Source organism: Cercospora beticola, chromosome 9, assembly GCF_033473495.1.
Source record: "Cercospora beticola chromosome 9, complete sequence".
In the NCBI taxonomy this organism is placed as follows: Eukaryota; Fungi; Ascomycota; class Dothideomycetes; order Mycosphaerellales; family Mycosphaerellaceae; genus Cercospora; species Cercospora beticola.
The window spans coordinates 970,026-994,372 of NC_088943.1; the positions used below are offsets into that span (position 1 = coordinate 970,026).

The window sequence follows — 24,347 nt, forward strand, 5'->3', positions numbered from 1 at the left end:
TAGTGATTATGAAGGAGAAGTGAATGAGTGTATGTTCGGCGGTGTGTTGATAGTGGTCTGAGATCTTGAGACAACTTGAACCTGAAGTTGAAAGCAGTCCCAGGGTCTGACAACCTACGTCATAGCAGTCACCATGGACTGGAGCTCCAAACACATGCCAGGCACGAGCTGTCATTCAAAGTTACACCTCAACCTGAAAACTCCCTGCAGAACCTCTACATTACTCAGACTGTCGATCCGCCCTCGGACCACTCTCAGCGGCAACCATGTCCGCCCCACCGGTTGATTACTACGCCACTCTCGAAATCGACAGCAAAGCAACCCAGCAGCAAATAAGAGATGCCTACAAGAAGCAAGCCCTCCGTCACCACCCAGATCGCGTGCCAGCGGACTCGCCAGAACGCCAAACCCGCACGAAGAAGTTCCAACAGATAAACGACGCGTACTACACTCTCTCCGACCCGACTCGAAGACGAGACTATGATACCACACGCACGAACTTCTACGGCTTTGGAGGGGGCAGCAGTGGTGGTAGTGGTAGAAATACGCGCTCGAACGCACAGAACCCTCCTGGAGGCTTCGATTTCGATGAAGAAGTTCCACGACCAGAAGCTGGCTCGAGCACAGGAGGAAATGCTGGAGGAGCGGGGTTCAACTTCCCATTCGGCATGTTTGGGAACATGTTCGGCGGGCAGGCCAAGACAGAAGGTGATGCGAATCGATTCAGCAATGAGCAATTCGGCTCTGTGTTTGAAGAGATGATGCGCGATGAGGGCATGGCAGATGGGGAGAACAGGCCGACAGGGACGTTTTGGAGTATCGTGGGAGGGGTCAGTGGAGGGGCAATGGGGTTCATTGTGGGCAACTTCCCAGGTGCGGTCGCTGGTGCAGTGGCAGGAAACCGATTGGGCGCTGTGAGGGACAAGAGAGGCAAGTCGGTCTACAGCGTATTCCAGGAGTTGGATCAACCTGAGAAGATGAGATTGCTGAGCGAGCTGGCGCAGAAGGTGTTTGCGCATGCGATTTCATAGGCGACATCGACAGAGGGATGACAGAGTCATGGCGTTGAAGGGGTTGAATTGGCGGATATACCAAGACAGTTATGTGTACTGGCCTGAGAAAATTGCTTTCATCCTTTCGATCCAATTGGGTATCTTGTCTGTGTCTTACTATCGTGTTGGCTCGCTCGCTCATCTTGCAATTTTCTGCGTGTCTTTGTCTAATAATTCCCGAGCGGCAGCGATCTCAGCTGCATTGTAGCCATCCCATCCCTTCTCGCCAGATGTGCTTCTTCGTACAATCTCCGCAAGTTTTGCTGTCGCCATTTCATTCAACTTCTTGACGTTTTCTATGCTTGGCGGTGCGAGATCCCCCGTCGAAGGATCGGAGCTTGTTACCTGTCCCTTCTTGCTCGTAGATAGGACATCCAATAATCGGGTCGAGCTCTGCGACTACTGTTAGCAAGTTGATGTCATTCGCTTCTGCGGACGTTTCGCACTCACCAGCTTCAATCCATAGTAGCCGCGTAGGTAGTCGTCGCACAATTCAACACTCCTGCAGAATCTCCTCACCGCCTCACTTAGCTGCTTCAACTGTTCTCCGCTCCCAGCCTGCTGTGCGTTGGCGCTCAGTATTGTGACTTCGCCCATCCGTGCGTGCAGATTCCATCCATTCGGTGCCAGCAATAGAACCTCTTCCAAGCAGAACTTTGCCTGATCATACAGTCCCTGCTGTACGTATAACTCCGCCAGCTCACTCCAACTCTCAACGTCCGTGGGGCTCGTATCAAGTAGGTTGGTCAATGCCGCGGCCGCCTCTCCCGTCTTCCCCATGCTCTTCAGTAACGCTATCCTTCTCTTGCGAATCGTGAATACTGTGGGGTCCTCCTTCAGGATCTCTTCGTAGTGATTCATAACATTCTCCAGATCCTCCTGTGTCTTGGCTGTAGCTTCAGCCCAAAGCCCGCGGAGAGCTGCCACGCGTTCATTTGTCTGGCCGAAGCGGTCGGTGAGTTCCTCGAGACACAGATATGCTGCATCATCGTCGCCCGTGCGCAGCGCAGAAAGGAAGATGTTCTCGTACGAGGCCCATTTCTCCTGCGATTCGGAGTTCGAGAAGAGTGAAAGCGGGTAGGGGAGCGACCAGGAAGATTGCGATCTGAAGAACGATTTAGCTTGCGCGGAGACGGCTAGAGTCTTCGAAGGATCGTTCGCAGTCGGCGGTGTGAGCAGTATTGACGAAGACATGATTGACAACTGGCTGAAGTTGTGTTCGTGAATGCATGAAGCTCCAAGATGGTCGCATGTGAACAGTGCCAAGCCCCGATCGCCGACCATGTGGACATCAGCTGGCTTCTCTGACAACCACTATTTGTGATATATTCCGTCTCTTCGGCATTCGCTCAATATCACGATGCTGGTCGAAGTAACGAATCCGCATCTGTCACTGTCGAGAAGTCTGCGGTGATGCCTGACACCGCCAACGCCGTAGCCGCCTTACAGACCAAGATATGGAGCGGATCCATCGCACTCGAGATCCGGTTGGCAGCATCCGATTGCAGGACGTATGATAAGTCTGAGGCGTATCTGGTGCAATATCCTCGACTGTCTTACCTAGGCTTTCTCCTGCCTCGATTACACGCCTTCTTTGCGCCAAACTTGATCAACCCTGAAGTTCCGGCCCATGACGCCTGGATCTCCTTCGAAAATGTGCCGATGAAATGGCACTATCCTTTAGGACTACTTTACGATCTCTTTTCTGGTGCTGAGCCGCTTGATCTGGATCCACCAGGCCTGCCCGATGCTGAAGAGTCCCAACTGTTCAGTAGCAAGCCTTCGGCATCTTCGACCATACCTTGGCAGCTAGTGATACACTACTCAGACTTCCCAGCCGATCAGCTCATCCAACTCGATGCAGAAGGTCGAACGATGCAGGATACCTACATCAACGCAGTGAAGGAAGCAGATTATGTCAGAAATGGGACAGCTAGGACGGTCATGTCAATGAGCAAAGAAGATTCGGACAATCTTTGGCTATCTGTGCAGAATCGTAAGTGTATTGTCATTCGCCGGTGAACTCTCGCTAATTCTCAGCAGACGACAGACCACTTTTCAACACAGTCAATGCCAAGCTTTTAAATCCCCCGGGGCTTACAATACGACACGTGCCGATGAAAATCTATCTGCCCACGTCCGGCAACAGAGAAGCCACCGAGACCATAGAGGAAGAAGTCGCACCTGGTCATCTGAGAGTGGTGCAAGCCCTTGTTCCCATACAACAGGCCTCGAAGCAGCCACAGACGCTCGGCACTGCGCTGAACACTGTGCTACCTACAATCTTTCCAAGTAGAAGGAGTCCTATCTACGCTCGGCCCGTGTTGCATGGAGCCGCTGTACCTCTTGCTGCCAGGTTGGACGACCTTGGCAAGGCTGGAGCTTACACAGACGGATTTCTGCATGTTGCTATCGTGATGCATGGATAACAATGCTCAAGACAAACATACCGAGTAGGGAAACAATGCAGACGGGCAGAGATGCCTCTTTCCCTAGCCCACATGTAGCTGACCCGTGCGGCTTATTGTCTCTGAATGACCGATGCAAGCGCACACCGCACATAAGCTAGTTCCATGAGCACAGGTAGCCATGCACAAGCTCGGAGGCACAATAGCTATCATCGAACATTGCATGTGCAAATCTCGGCCTCTGCTATCCGAGGGTGGAGACTACTGCAGCTGATCTACCCTCCCATTCACCATTCTGTGGGCCGCTGGCCAATCGAGTCCCTTCCGCTGCGGTGAGTGAATACAAACATTTGTGGGTTGCTGGACCCACAGAAAACTTACTCCCATTCACCCAGCAGCCTCGTTCGCACTATAAATTCTCTCTTTCTGCTGCAAACTTTCTCTCCTGACATCCACTCGAACCATCGGCGACAAGTACTTGAACGCACCGTTAAATCGATTATTGCTTGTCAACACAACAACACAAAGCAACATACACAAAGCTCCATCAACACACAACCAGGTAAGCAAACACTGTCGCCATTTATCTATTGCTTAGTCGACGAGCGTTTATTGACATGTCATCGCGACTATATAGTTCAACACACACAGCACTATCCAACTCGAGTTCCACATACAACACAATGGCCTCCACATTCGCCATCGCCCCTGCCGTGAACCCAAAGTTCAGCTTGAGCGGCCACATGCCGGCCAACGCTGCCGCCCTCGCTGCTTCAAAGACCCTCTCTGAAGCCATTGCAGAGAAAGCCGCCGCCGTCTACAAGCACTATCACGAGGACGCTCCCGTCGATAGCGCGAGCACCAAGAAGGCCAAGGTCAAGCGCTGCGAGACCTGCAAGCCTCTCCGCAAGTTCTGCCACCACAACGCGCCTATCGAGGTGGGTTCCAAGAACGATGTCGACGCTGCGGCTAAGAAGATCTTCCAATTCTTCGTCGGCCAGTACTACAGCCAGACGCTCGACATTGTCAGCGCCGCTCAGGCCTTCTTGGAGCGGCGCGAGTCGAAGGGTGAAGCGACCGAGTTTGTGGTCGACTTGGTTTTGGGCATCGTCGGGGTCATCCAGGCCTATCAGACGGTGCCTCAGCCAAACGTCACCATTCCGCCGACGCCTTACACCTGGAACACGATTCCAAAGGGTACGACCAGTGTGATCTACACCGGCACGGGGTACTTTGACGAGGTGAATGTGCTGGTCTTCGAGAATTTGGTCGAGGCTATGGATGGAGGTGGACCAGACGGCACGGAGGGGAACGCCGGGTGGGGTGTTGCTGCTGGGCCTGCTGCTGGTGGTGGTGGCGACGACGACGAAGAGAGTGACGAGGGTGAGGAGGGCGGTGACAGCTCTGATTGAAGGATCGATAAGCAGATGCGGTCATAGGCAAGCGATAGACATTAATGCCTTGTGATACTAGCAGATACCATAAGATCAATCACAAATGCTTGATGAAATGCACATGAATTGTCTTGTTTGCACATGATCCTATCTCCTTTTCTGGATTCGCGGCAGCCTTCGCGCTGCTAAACCGATAAGCGACGGACGACAGGGCATGATGGTACGTTCAGAGAATATCAGTGGTATTTTGTTCACGCCTAAGACAGGTTCCACTAGGCACAGCTTTTTCCGGCATAATTGCCAAATTGATGCTACCTCCTTGGCAATCGCAGACCAAAACGTACAGTCTAGATAGATGAAACTTGTTCGATAACTTCTAACCGCTGTTCAGGAGAAGAATTGCTCCTTGTCGTTGTATCTCGCTCGGGCGTCGCTTCTGTATTGGTAAGTAACAATTAAGGGAACAATCATACAAAGTCTGTCGATGCTATACTTGATGGATAAGAGGAAACAAACAATGGATGCGTTGCTTCTTCAGGCAGGCTATCAGCAACGCTGCCTTGTATAACCGATGTAGATGGCACTGGCGACTAGGTACGTGCTGGGAAGAACATACAAATCGACCGAATCCGGTGGCATTCTCTTTCTTTCCCAAATTCCAAATTGCTTGCGAGCCATCAGTTTGGAAGAAGCAGTCTGTTATAGTATGGTCGTGTGCCCAGAGACATGAATGCGTAGTGGAATGCTACGGAGGCACGACTCATTGTATCTGCTCCCCGGTACAGGCTGCTGCTCCTGAATTGGCACGCAAAGCTATGCTACTAGTCAAGCAACAAATCAGACATAGCCAACTTGCTATCATCAGAGCTACCACCGCCCAAAGGTTGACTTGTCTTGTTTCGCAACTCCATAATCAGTCTTACACAGCAGCTTTCCTTCCCTACCATGAGACTCATGACGCCCCAAGGGGCTCCAATCAGCGAAACCAGAGCTCCACCTGCTCGTCTAATGTGAACAAAGCGTCAATATGAACTCCAACTGGACAGGCGAGCTTATTAGTACTGATACAGGGCCTTAGTGAGCTCATGTATGCGACGCGAAGGCGTCGCCGCTGGAATTTTGTACTCTGGGTCCAGCAGTCGGTGTAGGACGTGAGGTTATCATGCATCATGCGTCTCCTACAAGTAAGGGAGAGCCGTCTTGGTCCATCAATTTGCACTGTCCCGACGGACTTGCAATTTAACAGTAGTCAGTCCTTCTCTGCTTGACGAGCTGGGTTGCTTCCCGCGCTCGTCTTTTTACATAGCAGCTGCGATGCATCGATCGATCCAGAGATATGGATACCCGATTCTCGTGTCTCTGAAATTGGACAGGAATAAATTCTTGAGTATTCTCTGGTTCAGCACCTGTGTAACGTCTTTGGACCCGGAGAGATTAGTCAATTTGATAGTATCTCAATTTCTGGGCGGAAGTACTTCTCGTAATTTCTCCATGCATAGCCCCTGGAAAGCCCGATTTGATTTGGAGAGACAGCGGCGATTTCTGATATTGGCAGTCACAAGCGACTTCATCCCGAGTGAATGGCAGGATCGACTTCACATGCATTAGTCTTGCACATGCATCCATGTGAAGAAGTGAGGAAGGAAGTCATGACTACCACAACTCCCTTCATCCGAAATTCTCTCTTCTGTTCCACTGCCACCAACACACCAACACCACCAAAGCAAAGACCCATGATGAAGGTCAACCTCCTCATCGCAGTACTCCTTACTGCTTCCACCGCCGCTGCCGCCGCAATCTCGAGTGTAAGTTCATGCAAAACGCCCCAGGTACCCACCTCCATTTCAAGTTACTGATATTGTGCGACAGTTCTCTGCCAACACTTCCATCTTGGTCAACATCAATCTCCCTGCACCGCCGCACCCACACCCTGATCCTGCGCTGCATTACGACATCACATGCATCGAGCCGAGCAAGGACACTATGTGGATGGGATATGAAGACTACTGGCACACACTGGACATTTTCTGTCGCTACCTTTCCGATCCCGATGAGGGAATTGAATTCGATCAGGGCCAGGTACAATAACTTTTAGTTTGAACATTCACTTAAATGTGATCTTTCACTTTCACTAACACGATTGACGCCAGGTCTTCGGCGCCGCTGACAGCCTATGCAACCCGGTCCGCTGCATGTTCGCTTCAGCTCAGTACCTGTGCAAAAAGCCCAAGGCGACTGTGGAGTGGAAACAATGCATGCTCAGCATGCAGTATCCGTACCAGACTGGCAGTGAGTACCACGTGGGCAAATGCATTGAGAAAAGCGGTCTAGCAATGAGGGGCGCAAGCACGATTGAGCCAACGGGATGCTGGAAGTTCTCCGCCGAAGTTCACAAGCCAATGCCAGAGACGTTCAGTGATTCTGATTGGTGAGATTGTCGAAATGGCCATATGTGGCTGGAGCGGTGGTGACTCTGATTGTCGAGAGGTTTGCGAGGCCACAGATTGAGATATCTTCAATATTTGAGCTTTGTGCATCGTTGAGAGTCAATGGTTTCTTGAGTCTTTCACACTGCCCGGTGAACTTCAATACCCTATCGATCCTCGCTGTCTCCGCCTCATGCAGCGTTGCTCAGGCGCTCCGTGTCGACAAGCGCCGTGGTTGCGGACTCAAAGTTCGCCAGAGATATCGCAAAATGTGCATGTCTCCGAAAATCCGTCTTGCTGTTGCGTTCAATCGGGGTCGCCAGTGTTGGCCTTTACGAACAACTTCCTCCTGAGCGAACAGGAACCTGGTCTGATACTATATGCATTTTCGGTTCTGTCTCTGGATTTCCGGTTTGTAGTTGTAACTGGTCGGGTTTACCACTGTTGACTCGGTGGAGAGATTTGGCAGCTTGACACGCGCAAGAGTCTCGGTGGCCTTGTCCATAATGGCTGCACGCCATGGTATCCGCAGTTCCGACGCTTGTCCCTCTGTCGAGTCTGTCCGCGGCTCGCCCGTTGGCTCGTTCTCTCTGCAAGATGCTTCCATACTCGTACGCCTGCCCAGTTGCGATCTCAACAAAGAAACTTCCGACTTGCAGTTGCAATCAGTCGGAGTTACCAATATTGGCTCTCGCGAGCAACGTCTCTCTGAGTCAATGGCAACCTTGTGCGATTTCGCCTGCATTTTGGTCTTGTCTCCGCGTTTCGTAGCATAGCCCAGGCGCTTCGTCTCGACATATCGAGAAAGCTGCGGATTCAAGTTCGCGAGTGAGATGGCAAAGTGGCATGTTTCTGAATTTTCCAGTTTGCTGATGCAACTCTTCGGGGTTCCTAGTAGTGGCGTTCATAAGCGGCTTCTTTCTGAGCGGATAGCAACTTTTCTGATCTCAGAGTGAATGTCAATCTAACTTAGACCGATCTCAGTTGCATTTTCAGTCTTGTCTCCGCCTTCTGTAGCGTAGCTCAGGCACTCCGTCTCGAGACACCGAAAAGACTGCGGATCCAAGTTCGCCAGAGAGATCGAAAACTGTGCATATTTCCGATTTTGGAATTCCCAGGTTGCTGTCGATCACGAGCGACTATGCACTCTTCTCCGCAGGACTCTTGCCATCTCCGCAGCCGGCTTCGCAGATCAGTCGTTATTTCAAGTTCTGATTTTCACGAGCGACTTCCCGTTGACTGAATGGCAAGTCCGAGTTCACATGCATCCATGTGAAAAAGGGGGGACTCATGACTCCCAACTGCGATGGCATTGCCACCTTCGTTCACGTTTCTCTCTTCTATCCCACTACCACAAAACATTAGCACAACCAGACACAACACGACACATCATGAAGTTGATCGACGTGCTTATTACGATTCTGCTCGGGGCGTCGACTGCCGCTGCTGCCGCAATTTCTTATTCCAACACCTCCACCTTGGTCAACGTTGCCATTCCTGGTCCTAACGCTCCGATTCCCATTTTGCCGCAGCCCAATGCCAACGACAAATACAAGATCGAATGTGTCTCTCCGTCCCCACACACGTTATCGGGGCCTTACGACGACTACTGGCACAGCATGGACATCTTCTGCCACTACCTTGAAGACAGCAAAATCGAGTTCAAGCCAGGTGAGGTACGTTGGTTCACTTGATGCTCACTTGACCCTCACTTCAGTAGCTCATGCTGAAGAATCTAGGTCTTCGGTGCCGCTGACAGCCTGTGTAACTCCAAGCGCTGCTTCTTCGTCTCAGCCAAGAAAGAGTGCGACGATCCAATAGAGAAGACGCCGACGTGGCATGAGTGTATCGCAGCTTTCGAGTATCCGTTCAATTCACGTTCGACGGACAAGCATCAGGGACCGTGTAGTCAGAAAAAGGAACATCAAGCAGGTGCAACCATACTCACACCAACGGGCTGCTGGAACTTCTCCGTGGAGGTCCATCGGCCATTGCTTGAGTGGTGAGGCTATTGGTTGCCACAGGTGCTTGAAGCAATTTGGAGACTGCTCTGTTATTGTCCGAGGAGGCAAGCATCTTCTCAACATTGGAGGCGTACGGCAGGCTGAAAATTGGTGCGTTTCGTGGCGACTGTAGATGGTTCTCCTGGTCTGTTTCATTCGTCTCCGCGTATCATCTCGGACACTATGCCAATCAGTGTCGGCAGGGGGAATAGCTCAGAGCCTTCAGAACGCAGAGACAGCCAGAAGCCAAAACTTTCACTCAACGTTTAGCGCATCGCTCTCAGTGCTGCGGTCTTTCCCTGCTCGCTTCGCTCCACTTGCTCAATCTTCCGTTCGGCGACTGCTGTGAGTCATGGAGTGAGTCGTACAGCTTCATCATGGAAGTGAAGGATATTGGATGCTCTACGAAGCGGTCTGACGAAGGGAATTGGCGTGCGGGAGAGAGGAAGACGAAGAGTGCCGGAAGCGGAAGGAAGCTCAATGCCAAGCTCAGGCCGCATGCGTGCTGGTGCCGGTCAGACATGGCCGCAGCTGCAGGACCTGCATCATGCACCAGGCGATCGTGGGGTCTGCGCGGTCGGCAAACGTAGGTTTTTGCTTCGATAGGTGGCCTCTTGGCCGCTCTGCCGTAGAAACATCTGGCATCCTCCGAGTACTCGTCCAGACCACCGCGTGCACGTGTGAGACTCCAGCGCCATCCTCCACCAAACGAGGCGCAACGTGTCCTGAATCGCATCCCCACCATCATCGTCACCACCGCAGACCCATCGGCGCTAGCCATGGAGAACGCGTTCGTGCGCTCGCCGCAAGATGTGCTCAAGCACTTCAATGTCACTGAGCAATCGGGCTACTCATCGAGCGCTGTTGAAGGTGCGAGGAAGAAGTATGGAAAGAATGGTACGCATAACGACATCATGCACCAGCGACGACAGCAGCACTGACCATCCATCAACAGCCATACCAGAAGACCCTCCCACGCCGATATGGGAACTCATCCTCGAGCAGTTCAAGGACCAGCTAGTCATCATCCTGTTGGGCTCCGCCGCCGTATCGTTCGTTCTCGCACTTTTCGAGGAGGAAGAGGGATGGACTGCATTCGTAGATCCGGCAGTCATCCTCACCATCCTGATATTGAACGCAGTCGTCGGAGTTAGTCAAGAGAGCTCGGCAGAAAAGGCGATTGCAGCATTGCAGGAGTACACCGCGAACACGGCCAAGGTTATTCGTGATGGCAAGATTCAGACAGTCAAGGCAGAGGATTTGGTCCCAGGTGATATTGTGGATGTTGCTGTTGGAAACCAAGTCCCAGCGGATTGCAGGCTCCTCAGCATCAACAGCAATTCGTTCCGCGTGGATCAGAGTATCTTGACTGGAGAGAGCGAGAGTGTGGGCAAGGATGTTGCGGCGATCAAGGATACACAAGCTGTCAAGCAGGATCAGATCAACATGCTGTTCTCGGGAACTACGGTCGTGACAGGTCATGCTCATGCCATTGTCGTCCTCACTGGAACGAGTACCGCGATGGGAAACATCCACGAGAGCATCACTTCGCAGATCTCCCAACCTACACCTCTCAAGGAGAAGCTCAACGACTTCGGCGACACCCTGGCAAAGGTCATTTCTGGCATCTGTATCCTGGTTTGGTTGATCAACATTCGTCACTTCAACGACGATTCTTTCGGCGGATCCTGGACCAAGGGAGCCATTTACTACCTCAAGATTGCCGTGTCGCTCGGTGTTGCTGCCATTCCGGAGGGCCTTGCCGTCGTCATCACCACCTGTCTTGCATTGGGAACACGGACAATGGCTAAGAAGAATGCGATCGTGCGCAGCCTGCCATCTGTGGAGACTCTCGGCAGCTGCAGTGTTATTTGCTCGGACAAGACCGGTACTTTAACAACGAACCAAATGAGCGTAAACAGAATCGTGTACATCAATGAAGGACAATCTGGACTGGAAGAGCTCGACGTTGAAGGAAGTAGCTTTGCTCCAGAAGGCGTTGTCAAGCGAGGCGAGAAGGTCATTGAAGCACCAGCTGCCACATCGAAGACCATCGCACAGATCACCGAGTGTGCCTCCATTTGCAACGATGCAGAACTGGCCTATGACAGCAAGACTGGCAACTACGTAAATGTTGGCGAGCCCACCGAAGGCGCACTGAGAACTTTGGTCGAGAAGGTCGGAACTCCTGAAGCATCGCACAACTCCCAAAAGAGAAGCCTGCAGCCTGAGCAGAAGACCAACTTTGCGAGCAAGTATTACGCCACGCACTCGCAGAAGCTGAGGACATACGAATTCTCTCGAGACCGCAAGAGCATGTCCGTTCTTGTCAATGGCGGCAGCGTGCGACGTCTGCTTGTGAAAGGCGCACCAGAATCCATCATCGAGCGCTGCACACAGACAATAGTCGGAGCCGATGGCAAGCAGGTTCAGCTCAGTGCTAAGCACGCGTCATTGCTACAGAAGGAAGTCCTGGATCTCGCCAACAAAGGTCTCCGTGTCATCGCCTTCGCCAGTGTCAACAACATCTCCAACCCACTCACTGAGACTGCCAAGACACCGAAGGACTACGCGCAGCTCGAACAAGGCATGACCTTCCTTGGTCTTGTCGGTATGTTGGATCCACCACGACCGGAGGTGGCAGACAGCATTGCCAAGTGTCGATCCGCAGGCATTCGTGTCGTCGTCATTACAGGTGACAACCAGAACACTGCCGAGACGATTTGCAGACAAATTGGCGTATTTGGCCCTACCGAGGATCTCACTGGCAAGAGCTTTACCGGGCGTCAATTCGATCAACTCAGCGATGCCGATCAACTCAAGGCTGCTCGAAACGCTTCTCTCTTCTCCCGTGTTGAGCCTGGACACAAGTCTAAGCTTGTCGATCTTCTGCAGTCTGACAACCAGGTCGTCGCCATGACTGGTGACGGTGTCAATGATGCGCCTGCCTTGAAGAAGAGTGACATTGGTGTCGCTATGGGATCTGGTACCGACGTCGCCAAGCTCGCCGCCGACATGGTCCTTGCCGATGACAACTTTGCAACTATCGAGGTGGCTGTCGAGGAGGGCCGCAGCATCTACAACAACACCCAGCAATTCATCCGATACCTGATATCATCGAACATTGGTGAGGTCGTGTCGATTTTCCTGACAGCAGCACTTGGCATGCCCGAGGCACTTATCCCAGTACAACTTCTTTGGGTCAACTTGGTCACTGATGGACTTCCCGCTACGGCACTCAGCTTCAACCCGAAGGACCATGATGTGATGAAGCGACCTCCACGAAAGCGAGACGAGGCTCTTGTTGGCGGCTGGCTCTTCTTCCGGTACATGGTCATTGGAACTTACGTCGGTCTGGCCACTGTTGGAGGTTACGCGTGGTGGTTCATGTTCTTCGAGGGAGGGCCTCAAATCTCCTTCTACCAACTGGTGAGTTCATCCTTCAATCTTCACTACCACAAAGCATACTGACATGATTGTAGACCCACTTCCACCGCTGCTCCAGCGCCTTCCCCCAGATCGGCTGCAGCATGTTCTCAGATTCCTCCGCCAAGACAGCTTCGACCATTTCCCTTTCGATCCTCGTCGTCATCGAGATGCTCAACGCCATGAATGCTTTGTCTTCCTCGGAATCTCTCCTCACACTTCCTGTATGGAAGAACATGATCCTCATCTACGCCATCACGCTCTCCATGGTCCTCCACTTTGCGCTCTTATACACTCCCATCCTACAAGGCATCTTCGGCATCGTGCCGCTTGGATGGCCCGAGTGGAAGATTGTATTGGCGTGGAGTGCGCCGATCATCATCATTGATGAGGTGTTGAAGGCGCTTGAGAGGGCCTTCTTCATGGAGAAGGCGGATGCGCCGAACCGGATTGCGCGGAGCAAGAAAGTGGATTAGAGCTTCGTGTGTGATATCGAAGAGAGATTTTCTGGATCATAGGAACCGATCCTTTTAGAAATTTTCATAGAATAGAGACTTGTAGAGAAATTAGCAGAGCTCTCGCTTGGAAAGTCGTGCCTCTGAAGATACAATTCGTCTCTTGTTGCTGAGTGAACAACTCCCATAATTGTATTTCCGATGCCTCACATTTCGCTGTGTCGTCCCATGAAGATGTGAACTGTGAGGAAATGTGCGAAAGAAACTGTAACTTTTGATTCTTGTCTGCTAAACCTCCGGACTTTTGATGCTCTTTCACGCCCGTGCTGTGTATGATTCTTTGCAGATAAGACAGACACATGCTCCCTCCCATGTAACTAAAACAGATCAGGTCCATTATTTCCCAAGGATCGCCTCTCCAACAACAAACAAAAAAGAGTATAGGGTATATTGCGTTTCAAAGCCCACTTTCGCTCTCGACGCATTCGCATCGCGTCACATCTCATCGCCACCTTGCTTCAAACAACGAGAGCCCGTCACAAATTACTCAATCGCACTCTCATTCTCCTTGGCCAACTGCGACCCATTCTTCCCATTAGCATTCTTCTCCTTATTCAACCCCAACAACTCCTTCCCCTTATTCACCATCCCCGAAAAACTCCCCGCTCGATTCCCTCCATTATTCGGCCTCTCACTCCCCTCCTCCCCACGACTCAACCTCTTCTCCCTCTTCCGTTCCATACTCTTATCCCTCGCCTGCTGCGCCCCACTTTTTCCCAGCGTTGTCATATTTCCTTGACCGCCGCGTCCCCAGTGATATGTCCCTTCCATTTCTTTGTTGTGGTGGGCTGGGGTGTCAACGTCTTGGGCTTGGCGGGCTTCGGAGGCGTTGGAAGGGTCGTTTTTGGCCATGTTGCCGCTTCCGCCGCGGCCGGTGGTGTAGGTTGTGGATTTTATTGTGGGGGTTTCGAGGTCGGAGTGTTGGAGTTTGGCTTGCGGGCGGGTGTTGAGGTTTCCGGCGCCGCCGCGGCCGGTGAGGGTGGGTTTTTGGTTTTCTGCGGCCATTTTTTGCTGCTGCTTCTTGGGATGTATGTGTGTGGAAGATCTTGCGATTTGCTTCTGCGCAGAGTTGGAATTTGTGAGAGCTTGGGATTCGGCGCCGAGAAATGTTCACGCAAAAGTGAGTTTCACGGGAGAGATGATTTGCGCGGGGCAAGCAGATACGGAGGATTGCAGACGTCGGGACTTCTTATAAGCAGAACAATGCCGCCGTTTTCGGAGGGGCTGGAGAGGAGAAGGCCAAAAGGTCAAGAAGTCAAGAAACGGCTACCGTTGCTTGGGACAAAGGCCGCGACCCAAGGATTTTTTTCCTCAGACCTCATGATCAAGAAAAATGCAAGCCTCTCCCTTCACCCGCTCCTCCTCGGCAGCGATCGAAAGTGCGTGCTCGACGTGCTTTGCGGGCTGCGCGGCGTCATTGCCGAGACGACCGCTCGACTCGGCGCGGCGAAACGTAATGCGACCAGACATGGCTTCTGCGGTGCTTGCGATCGGTTGAGCAAACGTTCTTCTTATGCTTTCGATGGTGCCTTCTCACGTGCAGAGAGAGCGGCTGTCACATGCAAGATGCGGATTATATGGGGCTCAGGACGTGAGGTGAAGTGAAGTGAAGAGAGCAGAGATAACGGTGGTGATAGACTCGTCGCGTTTTCATTGGCGGCGCGCGACGACCAGGGTGTGTGTTGCGGGTCAGCCTGTCCTGCTCCTGCTCGTGCGCGTGCTGCAGCTTCCGCGTGACGTTTCTCACAACTCTCCAACATCTGCATCTGGACTCTGCAAACGATACCGGAGTCACTGGCACAGTACAACAGCCTTCCAGTCATGAGCGTTCCCGCATTGGCCTCTCGCGCCGTCCAGCGAGCCTGGACTGCAAGCTCCATTCGCCCCACCGCATCTCTTCTCCAACAAACCTCCTCACAACCTCACACTCCTCCCTGCTCCGAAAGCAGACGAACAACCGCCACAGCAGCCTTCGCACGCAACACCTGGGCTCAACGCCGAACCACACCCTCACCCACCATCCACCATGCCGCCCGCCGTGCCTTCTCCGCCACCACCCCCAACCGCAAAGACCACCACTTCGACACCCTAAAATTCGTCCAACGCCTCCAACAAGAAGGCTTCACCGAAGAACAATCCCGCGCAATGATGGTAGTCCTCAGCGACGTAATCGAAGAATCAATCCAAAACCTCACTCGCACAATGGTCCTTCGCGAAGACCAAGAAAAAGCCACTTATACCCAGAAAGTCGATTTCGCAAAACTTCGCTCAGAGCTCTTATCAGCCGATAGCACGGAATCGAGTCTCACGCGGGCTAGTCATGAACGGTTATCGAACGAGTTGACGAAATTGAACAATCGACTCAGGGATGAGGTGCAGAGGACGCAAGCGAGCGTGAGGCTGGATTTGAATTTGGAGAAAGGGAGGATTAGGGAGGAGGCGAATAGTCAGGATTTGAAGATCAAGGAGACGGAGACGAGGATTGAGCAGGAGAGTGCGGCGTTGAGGGAGAGGTTGGAGGCGGTGAAGTTTTCCACGTTGCAGTGGTTGATGGGTGTTTGTACGGGTACGGCGGCGATTATTCTGGGTGTGTGGAGGTTGTTGATGTGAGGGGAGAGGCATATCTGTGTATTTGGCAGCAGAAGGCAGTGGACGTAAGGAAAGGCGGTGGGCAATCTCCAGAGTGGATTAGGGACTAGTCGCAGAGCATCGAGGTGTCAAGACAAGCTGAGCGGAGAGTTGACACTCCGTGACCATGGCATCGTTGTCATATTCTGCCAATACTTGCGCATTTATGCCGGTGTGAGGGATTGCCGCCACGCCACGAATGGAGACGTGTGCATCAGAAAATCGGCTCCCTGCACTTAAGAAACTCCGGCCGAGACGAACATGCGCTCGCTACCGTCAATCGCGGCTCTCACAATCGAAATCATAGCCTCAATTTCCTCGAAAGATGGACGACTTTGTCCATCAAACTGAGCGAACATATCCTGCGCCAGTGACACACCGCTCTGCCAAGCCGAATTGATTTCATCGCTCTCTCGTGATGTGCGAGAGCCTTCAAGGCCCCTGGGTATGGCTCTTGCGGAGAACAAATTCTATCGGCATCCATAGAGCTGCAAATCACCGCATTCAAGTTACTTCAAATCAGCCTTCATTGGCCATTCACATCAATGAGGAAAGTCTTTTTTAAAACATATATATCATTTTCTCTCAGTATTGTCGCGGACAGACTTTGTCGGCAATTGCGATGTCTTCCACCCACACCCTCATTGTCAACTGTCTTGCCTTGGATATACGCCACTATACTCGTCGAACGGCATCAATGATGGAAAAAATCTACGGATGGTTGAACATTGCCTATGCGGTCATTCAACGTTTCTTTAGCCCTCCGCCGCGCGTTTTGGCGGATGTGTAACATAAGGCTCCTATGTGGCGGATCCATTCGGCGACGCCGCGGAAAGGCGGAGAGAGTAGTAGCTTGTTGTACGATTTCGTCAAACTCTGCCGTTGGATCGAAGTGGAATGTCACCAAAAAGGGGGGTTGTCTTCACCGTACTGCGGTTTCGCAACTTCGGACATTGGTGCGAACGCGTTGCTTCTTCAACTCAAGTAGTCGATGCTGGGGAGGTACATGAGCGTAGTAGCGTCACGTATATCCCGTAAAATGACATCTACGGCGCGTCTTTGCAGTGCAGTGTGTGTTCCATGCGAGAGCATATTCGTTGCGTTTTATGGTGCTGCGTGGATTTTCGAGAGTGCTAGGGGTGCGATATCCCTGTACGTCTTTCGCAGATTGACGGTCAATCGCTACTTGGGGACAGAGACTTACCAGGAGCGCGCTTTGTTGATGGGATGCCAGTGGGCGCCGCGACTGTGATGCTGTTTGAAGCTCCAGCTGCTGCTAGAGCCTCGCCCTCAAAGCCACGCTTCATGCGGTCCGGTCCTTGGACTACTGCCTTTGAGGCTGATTCGATTCGTCGCTGGATCAGCATCACATGGTTCATTGAGATGTTTCACACCTCGGTGAGCGAGACTAAGGTCAGGCGGCGATGGGGGATACATGAGATGCCCGACGGTAAGTCCCAGTTGCACGCCGTGGCGCTCGACATTGCGCACGGTATGCACTTGTCCGGCGTGATCGCGCGCTTAGGAGTTTGGCCTTGTCAATTCGTCTTCACGATGACAGATCTCATAGTCGTGTTACTGTTGCTGCGCAGCAAGGTCTCTCGCACGACGTATCGTATCGTCGTGCCAGTGAGGCTCAGGATATCAAGGTCGGTTCAGCAGATGCGGCGGGAGGGAGATGTTGTGCTTCATTCGTGTTCTGGACAAGACGAAGATGACTTGTGTGTAATCCTTGGACGACTAGCCGTCGTCTTCTTGGATGGACTCATGATTCAGTCGCTGTCATCTTGTGTCAAGCGCCAGTGATGTTCTGCTGAGCATACGCCGTCCCCGTTCCCATCCAAGATGGCCGACCCGATCGGAGGGAATCACCGGTCACACCTCTGTATCGCTTTTCCTTGACGTCGTCAGTCGTCAGTGCTGTAGCGAGCGAGGAATGCTCGGTCCCTCACCGATACCACGGTTGCTGACCGTCGTCATATCTCGTCAGGGCGATGTAGAGGGCGGATTGAACAGTTCTCGATCGGTATCGTTGTTGCTGCTGGCCGTCATTCCTCGTCAGAGCTGTGTCGACCCAGGGTTCAGCAGGACCTGAGCCATACCACTGTCTCTCTGCTGACCGTCATGAAAGGGTCATCTCGCAGAAGAGCTGCACGGCGACTTCGTCAAGCCCGTTGTGCTTGCAATTTTGGTTGAGAGGTGGCGAAGATCGAGCTGATCTACGGTCAGAAGGACGTGCCAAACGACAAAAAGCACTCGGCAGCACTGATGAACATGAGAACGACCGAGATTTGCAGACGATGCAGAGCCTAGCATCAGGATCTACGGCAGATGTTGTTCCAGCCCTGAAGATGCCAAGACACGTGCTATCGTTACTGCCTGTCACTTGTTCGGGCAGCGCCTGCTAGGCTGAACGGCTTACAGCCTTCCCATCGCCAAGGAAGTCCGCCACAACAAGCTCCATGTCCTGCATCCCCGGCTATGCAGCCCTTTCGCCTGTCACCAGGCCCATCTAGATCGATGCGTAGGTTTGCGAAGTCATGCTCGGCGTGGGAATAATTATGGGGCTTGCTCCGAATTGGCTTTGAATCTGATGCTGGTCTGAGGCACAGCGGGTTGACTTTCCACTAGGCTGAAGAGCACTGTGAGCACGAAGATTCGATGGGGGTGACCGGCCGACTGTCCTACCTCCCTATCACCACGTGCATTATATTGCGAGCCAGGACGATGCACATCTCAGGGAGAGATCTTCAAGAGCTGCCTCGATATCTTTGGAGCTATGCCAGGTGGTGAGCTCAGTCCTGCAGCGACATGTAGCGAGCGACATCGAGGCAATGTTGCCGACCAGGGCTGTTGGCAACATGCTCGATGTCTGACGGTCTCCGATGCGTATCCCGTAGTGTTCGCCAGCACTCATGCACGAATGCCGCGGGCCGGAGGTTGCCAGCAAAACTGGGCAGGCGCTGCCGTGGGTGTGCGTTGTGAACGCCATCAATAACGCCTCCAGCGAGACTAACTGAGCCTTGCTGCCATTCCTCCCACGTGCTGTATTGCAGTAGCTTGCAAGGGGAATATGTGGGTGGCGTGCGTGAGTATTCGGTCGTCGGTCGTCCGAAGAGGCGGCATCAGAGTGGCATCAATAGGGTCTCGAATCCAAGAGGCATGGATTGTAGACACTTCCGTACGGCAAGACCGTTTGATGGGCGATCCATGTCTAAGTCGGGGGAACCTCTAAAGAACGACAAGGCACCCACGTGGCCAAGAAATATCATACTCACAAAGCCATGCACGCGTCCAGACCTCATTAGACAGATGGTGAATCCGAGATTGCCCAAACTCTGATCTGCTCGCGTGGGCAATCGCAAGACAAGATGCTTGTAGAGGACAGCTAAGATTGGCCGAGGCGCATAAGCACACGAACCAAGAGCAGTGAATTGTCCGGAAGAGTTCAGCGACGGGGTGGAGCGGTGCCAAGAGGGTCAGCGTTGGCGGAGGTGATGTTCCATCTGGAGAGAAGTGAGGTCAGCCAGCAGATCAAACACGTTGGAGAATGCGGGGAGATGATTCGCTGGTGAAACTCTCCGCCCAGAGCGCCAAGTCGCCAAGCTTTCCACTCTCTGCGCCTTCTACGAGCTTCCTCGAGCTGAGGCCGGCTCCTCCAGCATTCGCGTGGGACACAAGATGTCTTGTGGGCGAGGATCAGACCTGGGCCATTTCTTCGCTGCGGCAGGAGGCAGGCAGGGGCCGGGACAAGCAGCAGGAGCGAAGTCCTGTCGATGGAAGGCGCGGTAGAACACCAGGAAACAGCGATATGGCATGGAAATTCTGTTGCAAAAGCACCAGCCGAAGTAAACTCGACGCCACCGCGCTCGCAATCCTCTCGCGGACGCCCACAGCGCCAAGCGCGATGGCCACCGAGCCTGCGACGCGGGCGGCACTGCAGCGACCCTCATGCGCGCTCGCCGCTAGAACGCGCCTGGAACGACGACCGCGAAACGTCGAGGGTGGGTTGCTCCCAAGATCGCCTCGCACCTCGTACCGACTCAATGAGGCCCGGCGGACGCCGTGAGAAGTCTCTTCTCGTCTCGTTGAGCCAGAGGATTTTCTTGCTATATAGTCCTCCTAGCTGCACCGCCGTTCACCTTTTCGAGTCCACAGCATCTTGTCAATACTTCACCCCAACGACCACCTTTCTTGCACGGTATCACTCGTTAGCTGATACACCACCGTCAAGATGGTTCTCACCGATTACACCTACGTGTTCGTGATCGGCACGTTCTTTGCCTTGCTCGATGCATACAACAACGGTGCCAACGATGTCGCCAGTGAGTAGCCTTCTACCGAGACCGCACCTGAGCACCGCTGACTTCATGACTAGACGCCTGGGCTACGTCCGTCTCCTCCAGGTCCATCTCCTACCGATGGGCCATGGTCCTCGCTACCGTCTTCGAGATGGTAGGCGCCATCACTGTCGGTGCTCGTACCGCGGATACCATCAAGAACGGCATTATTCCCACCGATTCCTTCCGTGACAACGCCGGAGTCCAGATGTTGGCTTTCACCTGCGCTCTCGCTGGTGCCTCCATCTGGGTTATGTGGTGCACACGCCACTCCGCCCACGTCTCTTCGACATACTCTTTGATCTCCTCCGTCGCTGGTGTTGGTGTTGCCACTGCTGGTGCACGCAACGTCCAATGGGGATGGAACGGAGGTAAGGGTCTTGGTGCCATCTTCGCTGGTTTGGGCATGGCCCCAGCCATTGCAGCTGGATTTGGTGCCACCATCTTCATGTTGATCAAGGTCGTGGTCCACATGCGCTCAAACCCAATTCCATGGTCGGTCTGGACTGCTCCATTCTTCTTCCTCATCGCCGGAACTATTTGCACGCTCTCCATCGTGTACAAGGGATCGCCAAACCTCAAGCTCAACGACAAGCCACCGCCATTCATTGCTGGTGTGACCGTCGGCACTGGCGCTGCTCTTGCAGTCCTGTCCGCCCTCTTCTTTGTGCCATTCCTGTACATGCGCGTCATCCGCCGCGATGCTTCGATCAAATGGTACAACGTTTTCGAAGGCCCACTTCTCTTCAGACGTGCTCCACCTACCGGTGACGCTGTCGCCACTGTGCCCAATTACGCCGTTGAGCAACACGATGATGAGGATGACAAGCAGTCCACCGAGAGCACCGTCGTCGAGTCCGCCATTTTCGAGAAGGGAGCCGCCTCTCCAGCTGTCCAGTCCCTCAGCGAGGCTGAGGCTCAGCAAGCCCAGGCCCGCTACAAGCAAGCTCAAGTCGACGCCCGCGAGAAGCTCCACCGCAAGATCCGCAACGGCCGTGGTCCTCTCGCCTGGGCCATGCGCTACCTCCACGAGAACAAGCAGGGATCTGGCGAAATTTACGAATTCAAGAACATGGCCATTGCCATCAAGCGCATCCCAGCCATGATCGTCGTCGGTGCTCTCTACGGTTCTCACTACGACATCCACGCTGCTCAGGCCGGTATTTCTGGTACTCCAGAGGGCAACCGCATGTCTCGCGTCTACTCTCACGCACCAAAGTACCCCAACGAGGTCGAACACGCCTACTCCTTCGTCCAAGTCTTGACCGCCTGTACCGCCTCTTTCGCCCACGGTGCCAACGATGTCGGTAACGCCGTCGCTCCATGGGCCGTCATCTACTCCGCCTGGAGAACCGGCGACGCCGCAGCTTCCAAGCTTCCCGTCCCAACCTGGCAAATCGCCGTCCTCGCCGCCACCATCTCCATCGGTTTCATCACCTACGGTTACAACATCATGAAGGTCATGGGTAACAAAATCACTTACCACTCACCTTCTCGTGGCTGTTCCATGGAGATGGGTGCCGCCATCACTGTCTTGCTCTTCTCTCAATTTAAGCTTCCAGTTTCTACTTCGATGTGCATTACTGGTGCTACCGTCGGTGTTGGTCTCTGCAACGGAACTTGGAGAGCAGTCAACTGGCAGCGAGTCGGTCTCCTCGTGATCTCTTGGATCGCTACCATCCCAATTGCTGGTCTCATTGGTGGTATTACCATGGGTATTCTCCTCAACACTCCTCACTTCTCTTAGATTGAAGCTGGATTTGTTGTACTATGGTTTACGGCACATACATGATGATACCCGGGATTTTATGAAAGCGAGCATTTCTGTTTGATAGACTTTTTTGACGTAGCGATTGTATAATTGTCTCTCGTTCAAAACTTGGTCTCACCTGTTCCTTCTCTCGTCGTCGTCGCTTGATGTCTTCGTCGATCTTTGATGATTACATTCGTTGTGCAATGTCCAGATGCTAACCCAACTCGCCTTCTATTCGAGCTAGTTGGCGTGGCGTCCACACCTCACGCTCTCCTCACTACCTATTCCCACAGCACCCATCATCATACTCATCCAATTGCTCTCCGCCGTAAATAATTTTACAACCGAACCATGATCTCCAACGAACCATACATGTACATGTCACATGTAACAACTAAGTAAGTGAAGTCAAAATTGACTCTGAACATGGGTACCCTTTAGCCTGGCAAGCATTATAGTAACCACAAGGAAATGCCGAAGTCTTTGCGGTATGCTTGGTCAGCTTGGCAGAGATCTCTCTCCCCTGCTCCTCCCAAGACCTCGTTAATCTCTAGGCATTCATGCAGCCGAGCAAAATGGAATGGTCCGCGGCGTTGGCATCGAGAGTGGCCAACTTGTGGTGTAAAAAGAGGCAATGTGCGTATGGTATGGTATGGGTGGGTTTCTTGGGTTCCTTTCTTGCTATCATTATTGAATATTAGAAGACAACTATATTGATTATTAGAGAGAGAGTGATTCTGTTTGTAGAGGAGAGATTTTGGTGAAAATCTAGTCTTCTCCTCCTCCGATTTCAGTAAAATTCTTCAAGTTTATCTCTCAAGTCCTCAGGCTTTCGATTCATTTGTCGGCAATGTATGGTCGTCTTACACCTTCGCTTGACGCTGCATTTTTGCTCACGCGTGTTTTTTTCGCAATGCGGGGGCGAGTATGCCTAGAAAGAAAGAAGCTGGAATGCAAAAAAAGTCAGATATTATTTCAAGGAGGTGTACGTGGCGGACACGCCTGATTCAATATTCAAGAGCTGACGATATGATCGCGCGGTAGAATCTGAGATCTGATCGTATTGAGTGCCACCATGTTGACCGCTTCTCGGACAGCAAACGCGCTGACGGATCACAGCTGCATTTCGACTCTGGGTCTAGAGTCCAGATGAGAGACCTGCATGCATGCTGTGCCAGGATTTTTGAGGATATGTTACGGGCCATACAATGTTGTAGCAGCAGAATCGATAGCTCTTCACTCCTATCAGCCATCGTAACAGCTTAGCTGATGATCAACATCCGACGGTATGGAATTGGTTTCAGTGATTCTCCGCCTTCGTATGCACACCTGCTGACTGCAGGTGATCAACACGGCGTAGTGGAGGAGTCTGGGCATCGCCATGCTAGGCTTTGCATGTCATGTCTCAGGAGTGTTGATTGTGCTGCCGCGTTCCTCTCGTGCAGATACAAGCTTTGCGCCGTGGCGTTAGTACTGAATTCTCGCTTTCCAATGGCTACAAAGGCCAGAGGCGTGTTGTTGTTGTTGTTGTTTACACTTGTATACGATGTTCCTGGTCCTTCTCAGGGCTGAGCATTGGTGCCTGGCAGGACTTCCTTACTGCATGCCAAGGTCATGGATGCGGAGGAGAAAAATCCTGTGACTTCTTATGTTTCAAGTCAGTGGCGCTTACCGCGAGGTTCTTCGTGCAACGTGGCTCGCCTTGGAGCCCGTTGATAGCAACGACGTGAGAAACAACCGTCTGACCCACAACGCGTAAACATGCACGTGGTTAGTCAGACAAACGCGCTGAATCCAATGGGTTTCCAATGGAGTGAAGGAGGCGTCTTGCTGCCCTTCCGGTGTTGCAGGATACGCGATCCGTTTGTCTGACCGACCTTGGGAGCCACGCGTTCTCGCGACTGTCGTCATTCGTGACTACAGCACGATAATCGATGGCCGATCAGTGCAGCTGGTGGGAGAGCGGCGTGGTCGTGTACTCAAGTTGACTACGCGTCAAGGGATTCCGTTGGCGTTTGCCGAGCGACGCAGCATTTGCTGGTATGCTTGGCTGTAAGTCGCAAACGTGGAGTGGCTGTTTTTCCGGACAGGCATGATACATGCTGTTGAGGACGTTTTGAAACTGTGAGCTTTCCCAGTAACGATGTCTCGTTGTTTCACGGCACGTGCAGCAACAGTAGCAACGCGTGCGCACGCTCGGTTTGAGCCGAATCATCGTGGTGTATCCTGGCCGGGCGTCTGTGTACCCGCGAATCTGGCAAGGAAGAGCTGCTGCGTCGAGACATTGGCTGGGAAGGAGCTGCGGGAAGTTGTCTCCAGCACGACATCCTGCTCAGATCTGTCGGAGAAAATTGAGTTTTGCTGTCGAGAGTTCCATCAACTCTACTTGATTATTGATGAAA

The 24,347-nt window shown here is 52.8% G+C and overlaps 10 protein-coding genes across 10 annotated transcripts; 8 read left to right on the forward strand and 2 right to left on the reverse strand.

Annotated features, from left to right (window-relative positions):
- Positions 1-266: 266 nt before the first annotated feature.
- Positions 267-1,031, forward strand: RHO25_012612 (uncharacterized protein; the record flags this gene model as incomplete). Its single annotated transcript, XM_023603911.1, has 1 exon — positions 267-1,031. The coding sequence occupies one exon, from the start codon at positions 267-269 to the stop codon at positions 1,029-1,031; it is 765 nt and encodes a 254-aa protein (XP_023450508.1).
- A 159-nt stretch (positions 1,032-1,190) lies between these two features.
- Positions 1,191-2,246, reverse strand: RHO25_012613 (uncharacterized protein; the record flags this gene model as incomplete). The annotated part of the gene is made up of 2 exons (XM_023603912.2): positions 1,191-1,445; positions 1,503-2,246. The coding sequence occupies 2 exons, from the start codon at positions 2,244-2,246 to the stop codon at positions 1,191-1,193; spliced, it is 999 nt and encodes a 332-aa protein (XP_023450505.1).
- Positions 2,247-2,465: 219 nt separating this feature from the next.
- On the forward strand, positions 2,466-3,481 carry RHO25_012614 (uncharacterized protein; the record flags this gene model as incomplete). The annotated part of the gene is made up of 2 exons (XM_023603913.2): positions 2,466-3,048; positions 3,096-3,481. 2 exons carry the CDS (start codon positions 2,466-2,468, stop codon positions 3,479-3,481), a joined length of 969 nt encoding a protein of 322 aa, XP_023450557.1.
- Positions 3,482-4,143: 662 nt separating this feature from the next.
- Positions 4,144-4,872, forward strand: RHO25_012615 (uncharacterized protein; the record flags this gene model as incomplete). The annotated part of the gene is made up of 1 exon (XM_023603914.1): positions 4,144-4,872. The coding sequence occupies one exon, from the start codon at positions 4,144-4,146 to the stop codon at positions 4,870-4,872; it is 729 nt and encodes a 242-aa protein (XP_023450175.1).
- Positions 4,873-6,587: 1,715 nt separating this feature from the next.
- RHO25_012616 (uncharacterized protein) lies at positions 6,588-7,286 on the forward strand (the record flags this gene model as incomplete). The annotated part of the gene is made up of 3 exons (XM_023603915.2): positions 6,588-6,659; positions 6,724-6,933; positions 7,005-7,286. The coding sequence occupies 3 exons, from the start codon at positions 6,588-6,590 to the stop codon at positions 7,284-7,286; spliced, it is 564 nt and encodes a 187-aa protein (XP_023450176.2).
- Positions 7,287-8,671: 1,385 nt separating this feature from the next.
- RHO25_012617 (uncharacterized protein) lies at positions 8,672-9,286 on the forward strand (the record flags this gene model as incomplete). Its single annotated transcript, XM_023603916.1, has 2 exons — positions 8,672-8,956; positions 9,020-9,286. 2 exons carry the CDS (start codon positions 8,672-8,674, stop codon positions 9,284-9,286), a joined length of 552 nt encoding a protein of 183 aa, XP_023450177.1.
- A 776-nt stretch (positions 9,287-10,062) lies between these two features.
- On the forward strand, positions 10,063-13,185 carry RHO25_012618 (uncharacterized protein; the record flags this gene model as incomplete). Its single annotated transcript, XM_023603917.2, has 3 exons — positions 10,063-10,180; positions 10,239-12,712; positions 12,766-13,185. 3 exons carry the CDS (start codon positions 10,063-10,065, stop codon positions 13,183-13,185), a joined length of 3,012 nt encoding a protein of 1,003 aa, XP_023450178.1.
- Positions 13,186-13,707: 522 nt separating this feature from the next.
- RHO25_012619 (uncharacterized protein) lies at positions 13,708-14,229 on the reverse strand (the record flags this gene model as incomplete). The annotated part of the gene is made up of 1 exon (XM_023603918.2): positions 13,708-14,229. The coding sequence occupies one exon, from the start codon at positions 14,227-14,229 to the stop codon at positions 13,708-13,710; it is 522 nt and encodes a 173-aa protein (XP_023450179.1).
- An 816-nt stretch (positions 14,230-15,045) lies between these two features.
- Positions 15,046-15,834, forward strand: RHO25_012620 (uncharacterized protein; the record flags this gene model as incomplete). Its single annotated transcript, XM_023603919.1, has 1 exon — positions 15,046-15,834. One exon carries the CDS (start codon positions 15,046-15,048, stop codon positions 15,832-15,834), a length of 789 nt encoding a protein of 262 aa, XP_023450439.1.
- A 4,252-nt stretch (positions 15,835-20,086) lies between these two features.
- Positions 20,087-21,939, forward strand: RHO25_012621 (uncharacterized protein; the record flags this gene model as incomplete). The annotated part of the gene is made up of 2 exons (XM_023603920.2): positions 20,087-20,177; positions 20,231-21,939. 2 exons carry the CDS (start codon positions 20,087-20,089, stop codon positions 21,937-21,939), a joined length of 1,800 nt encoding a protein of 599 aa, XP_023450180.1.
- Positions 21,940-24,347: the final 2,408 nt, after the last annotated feature.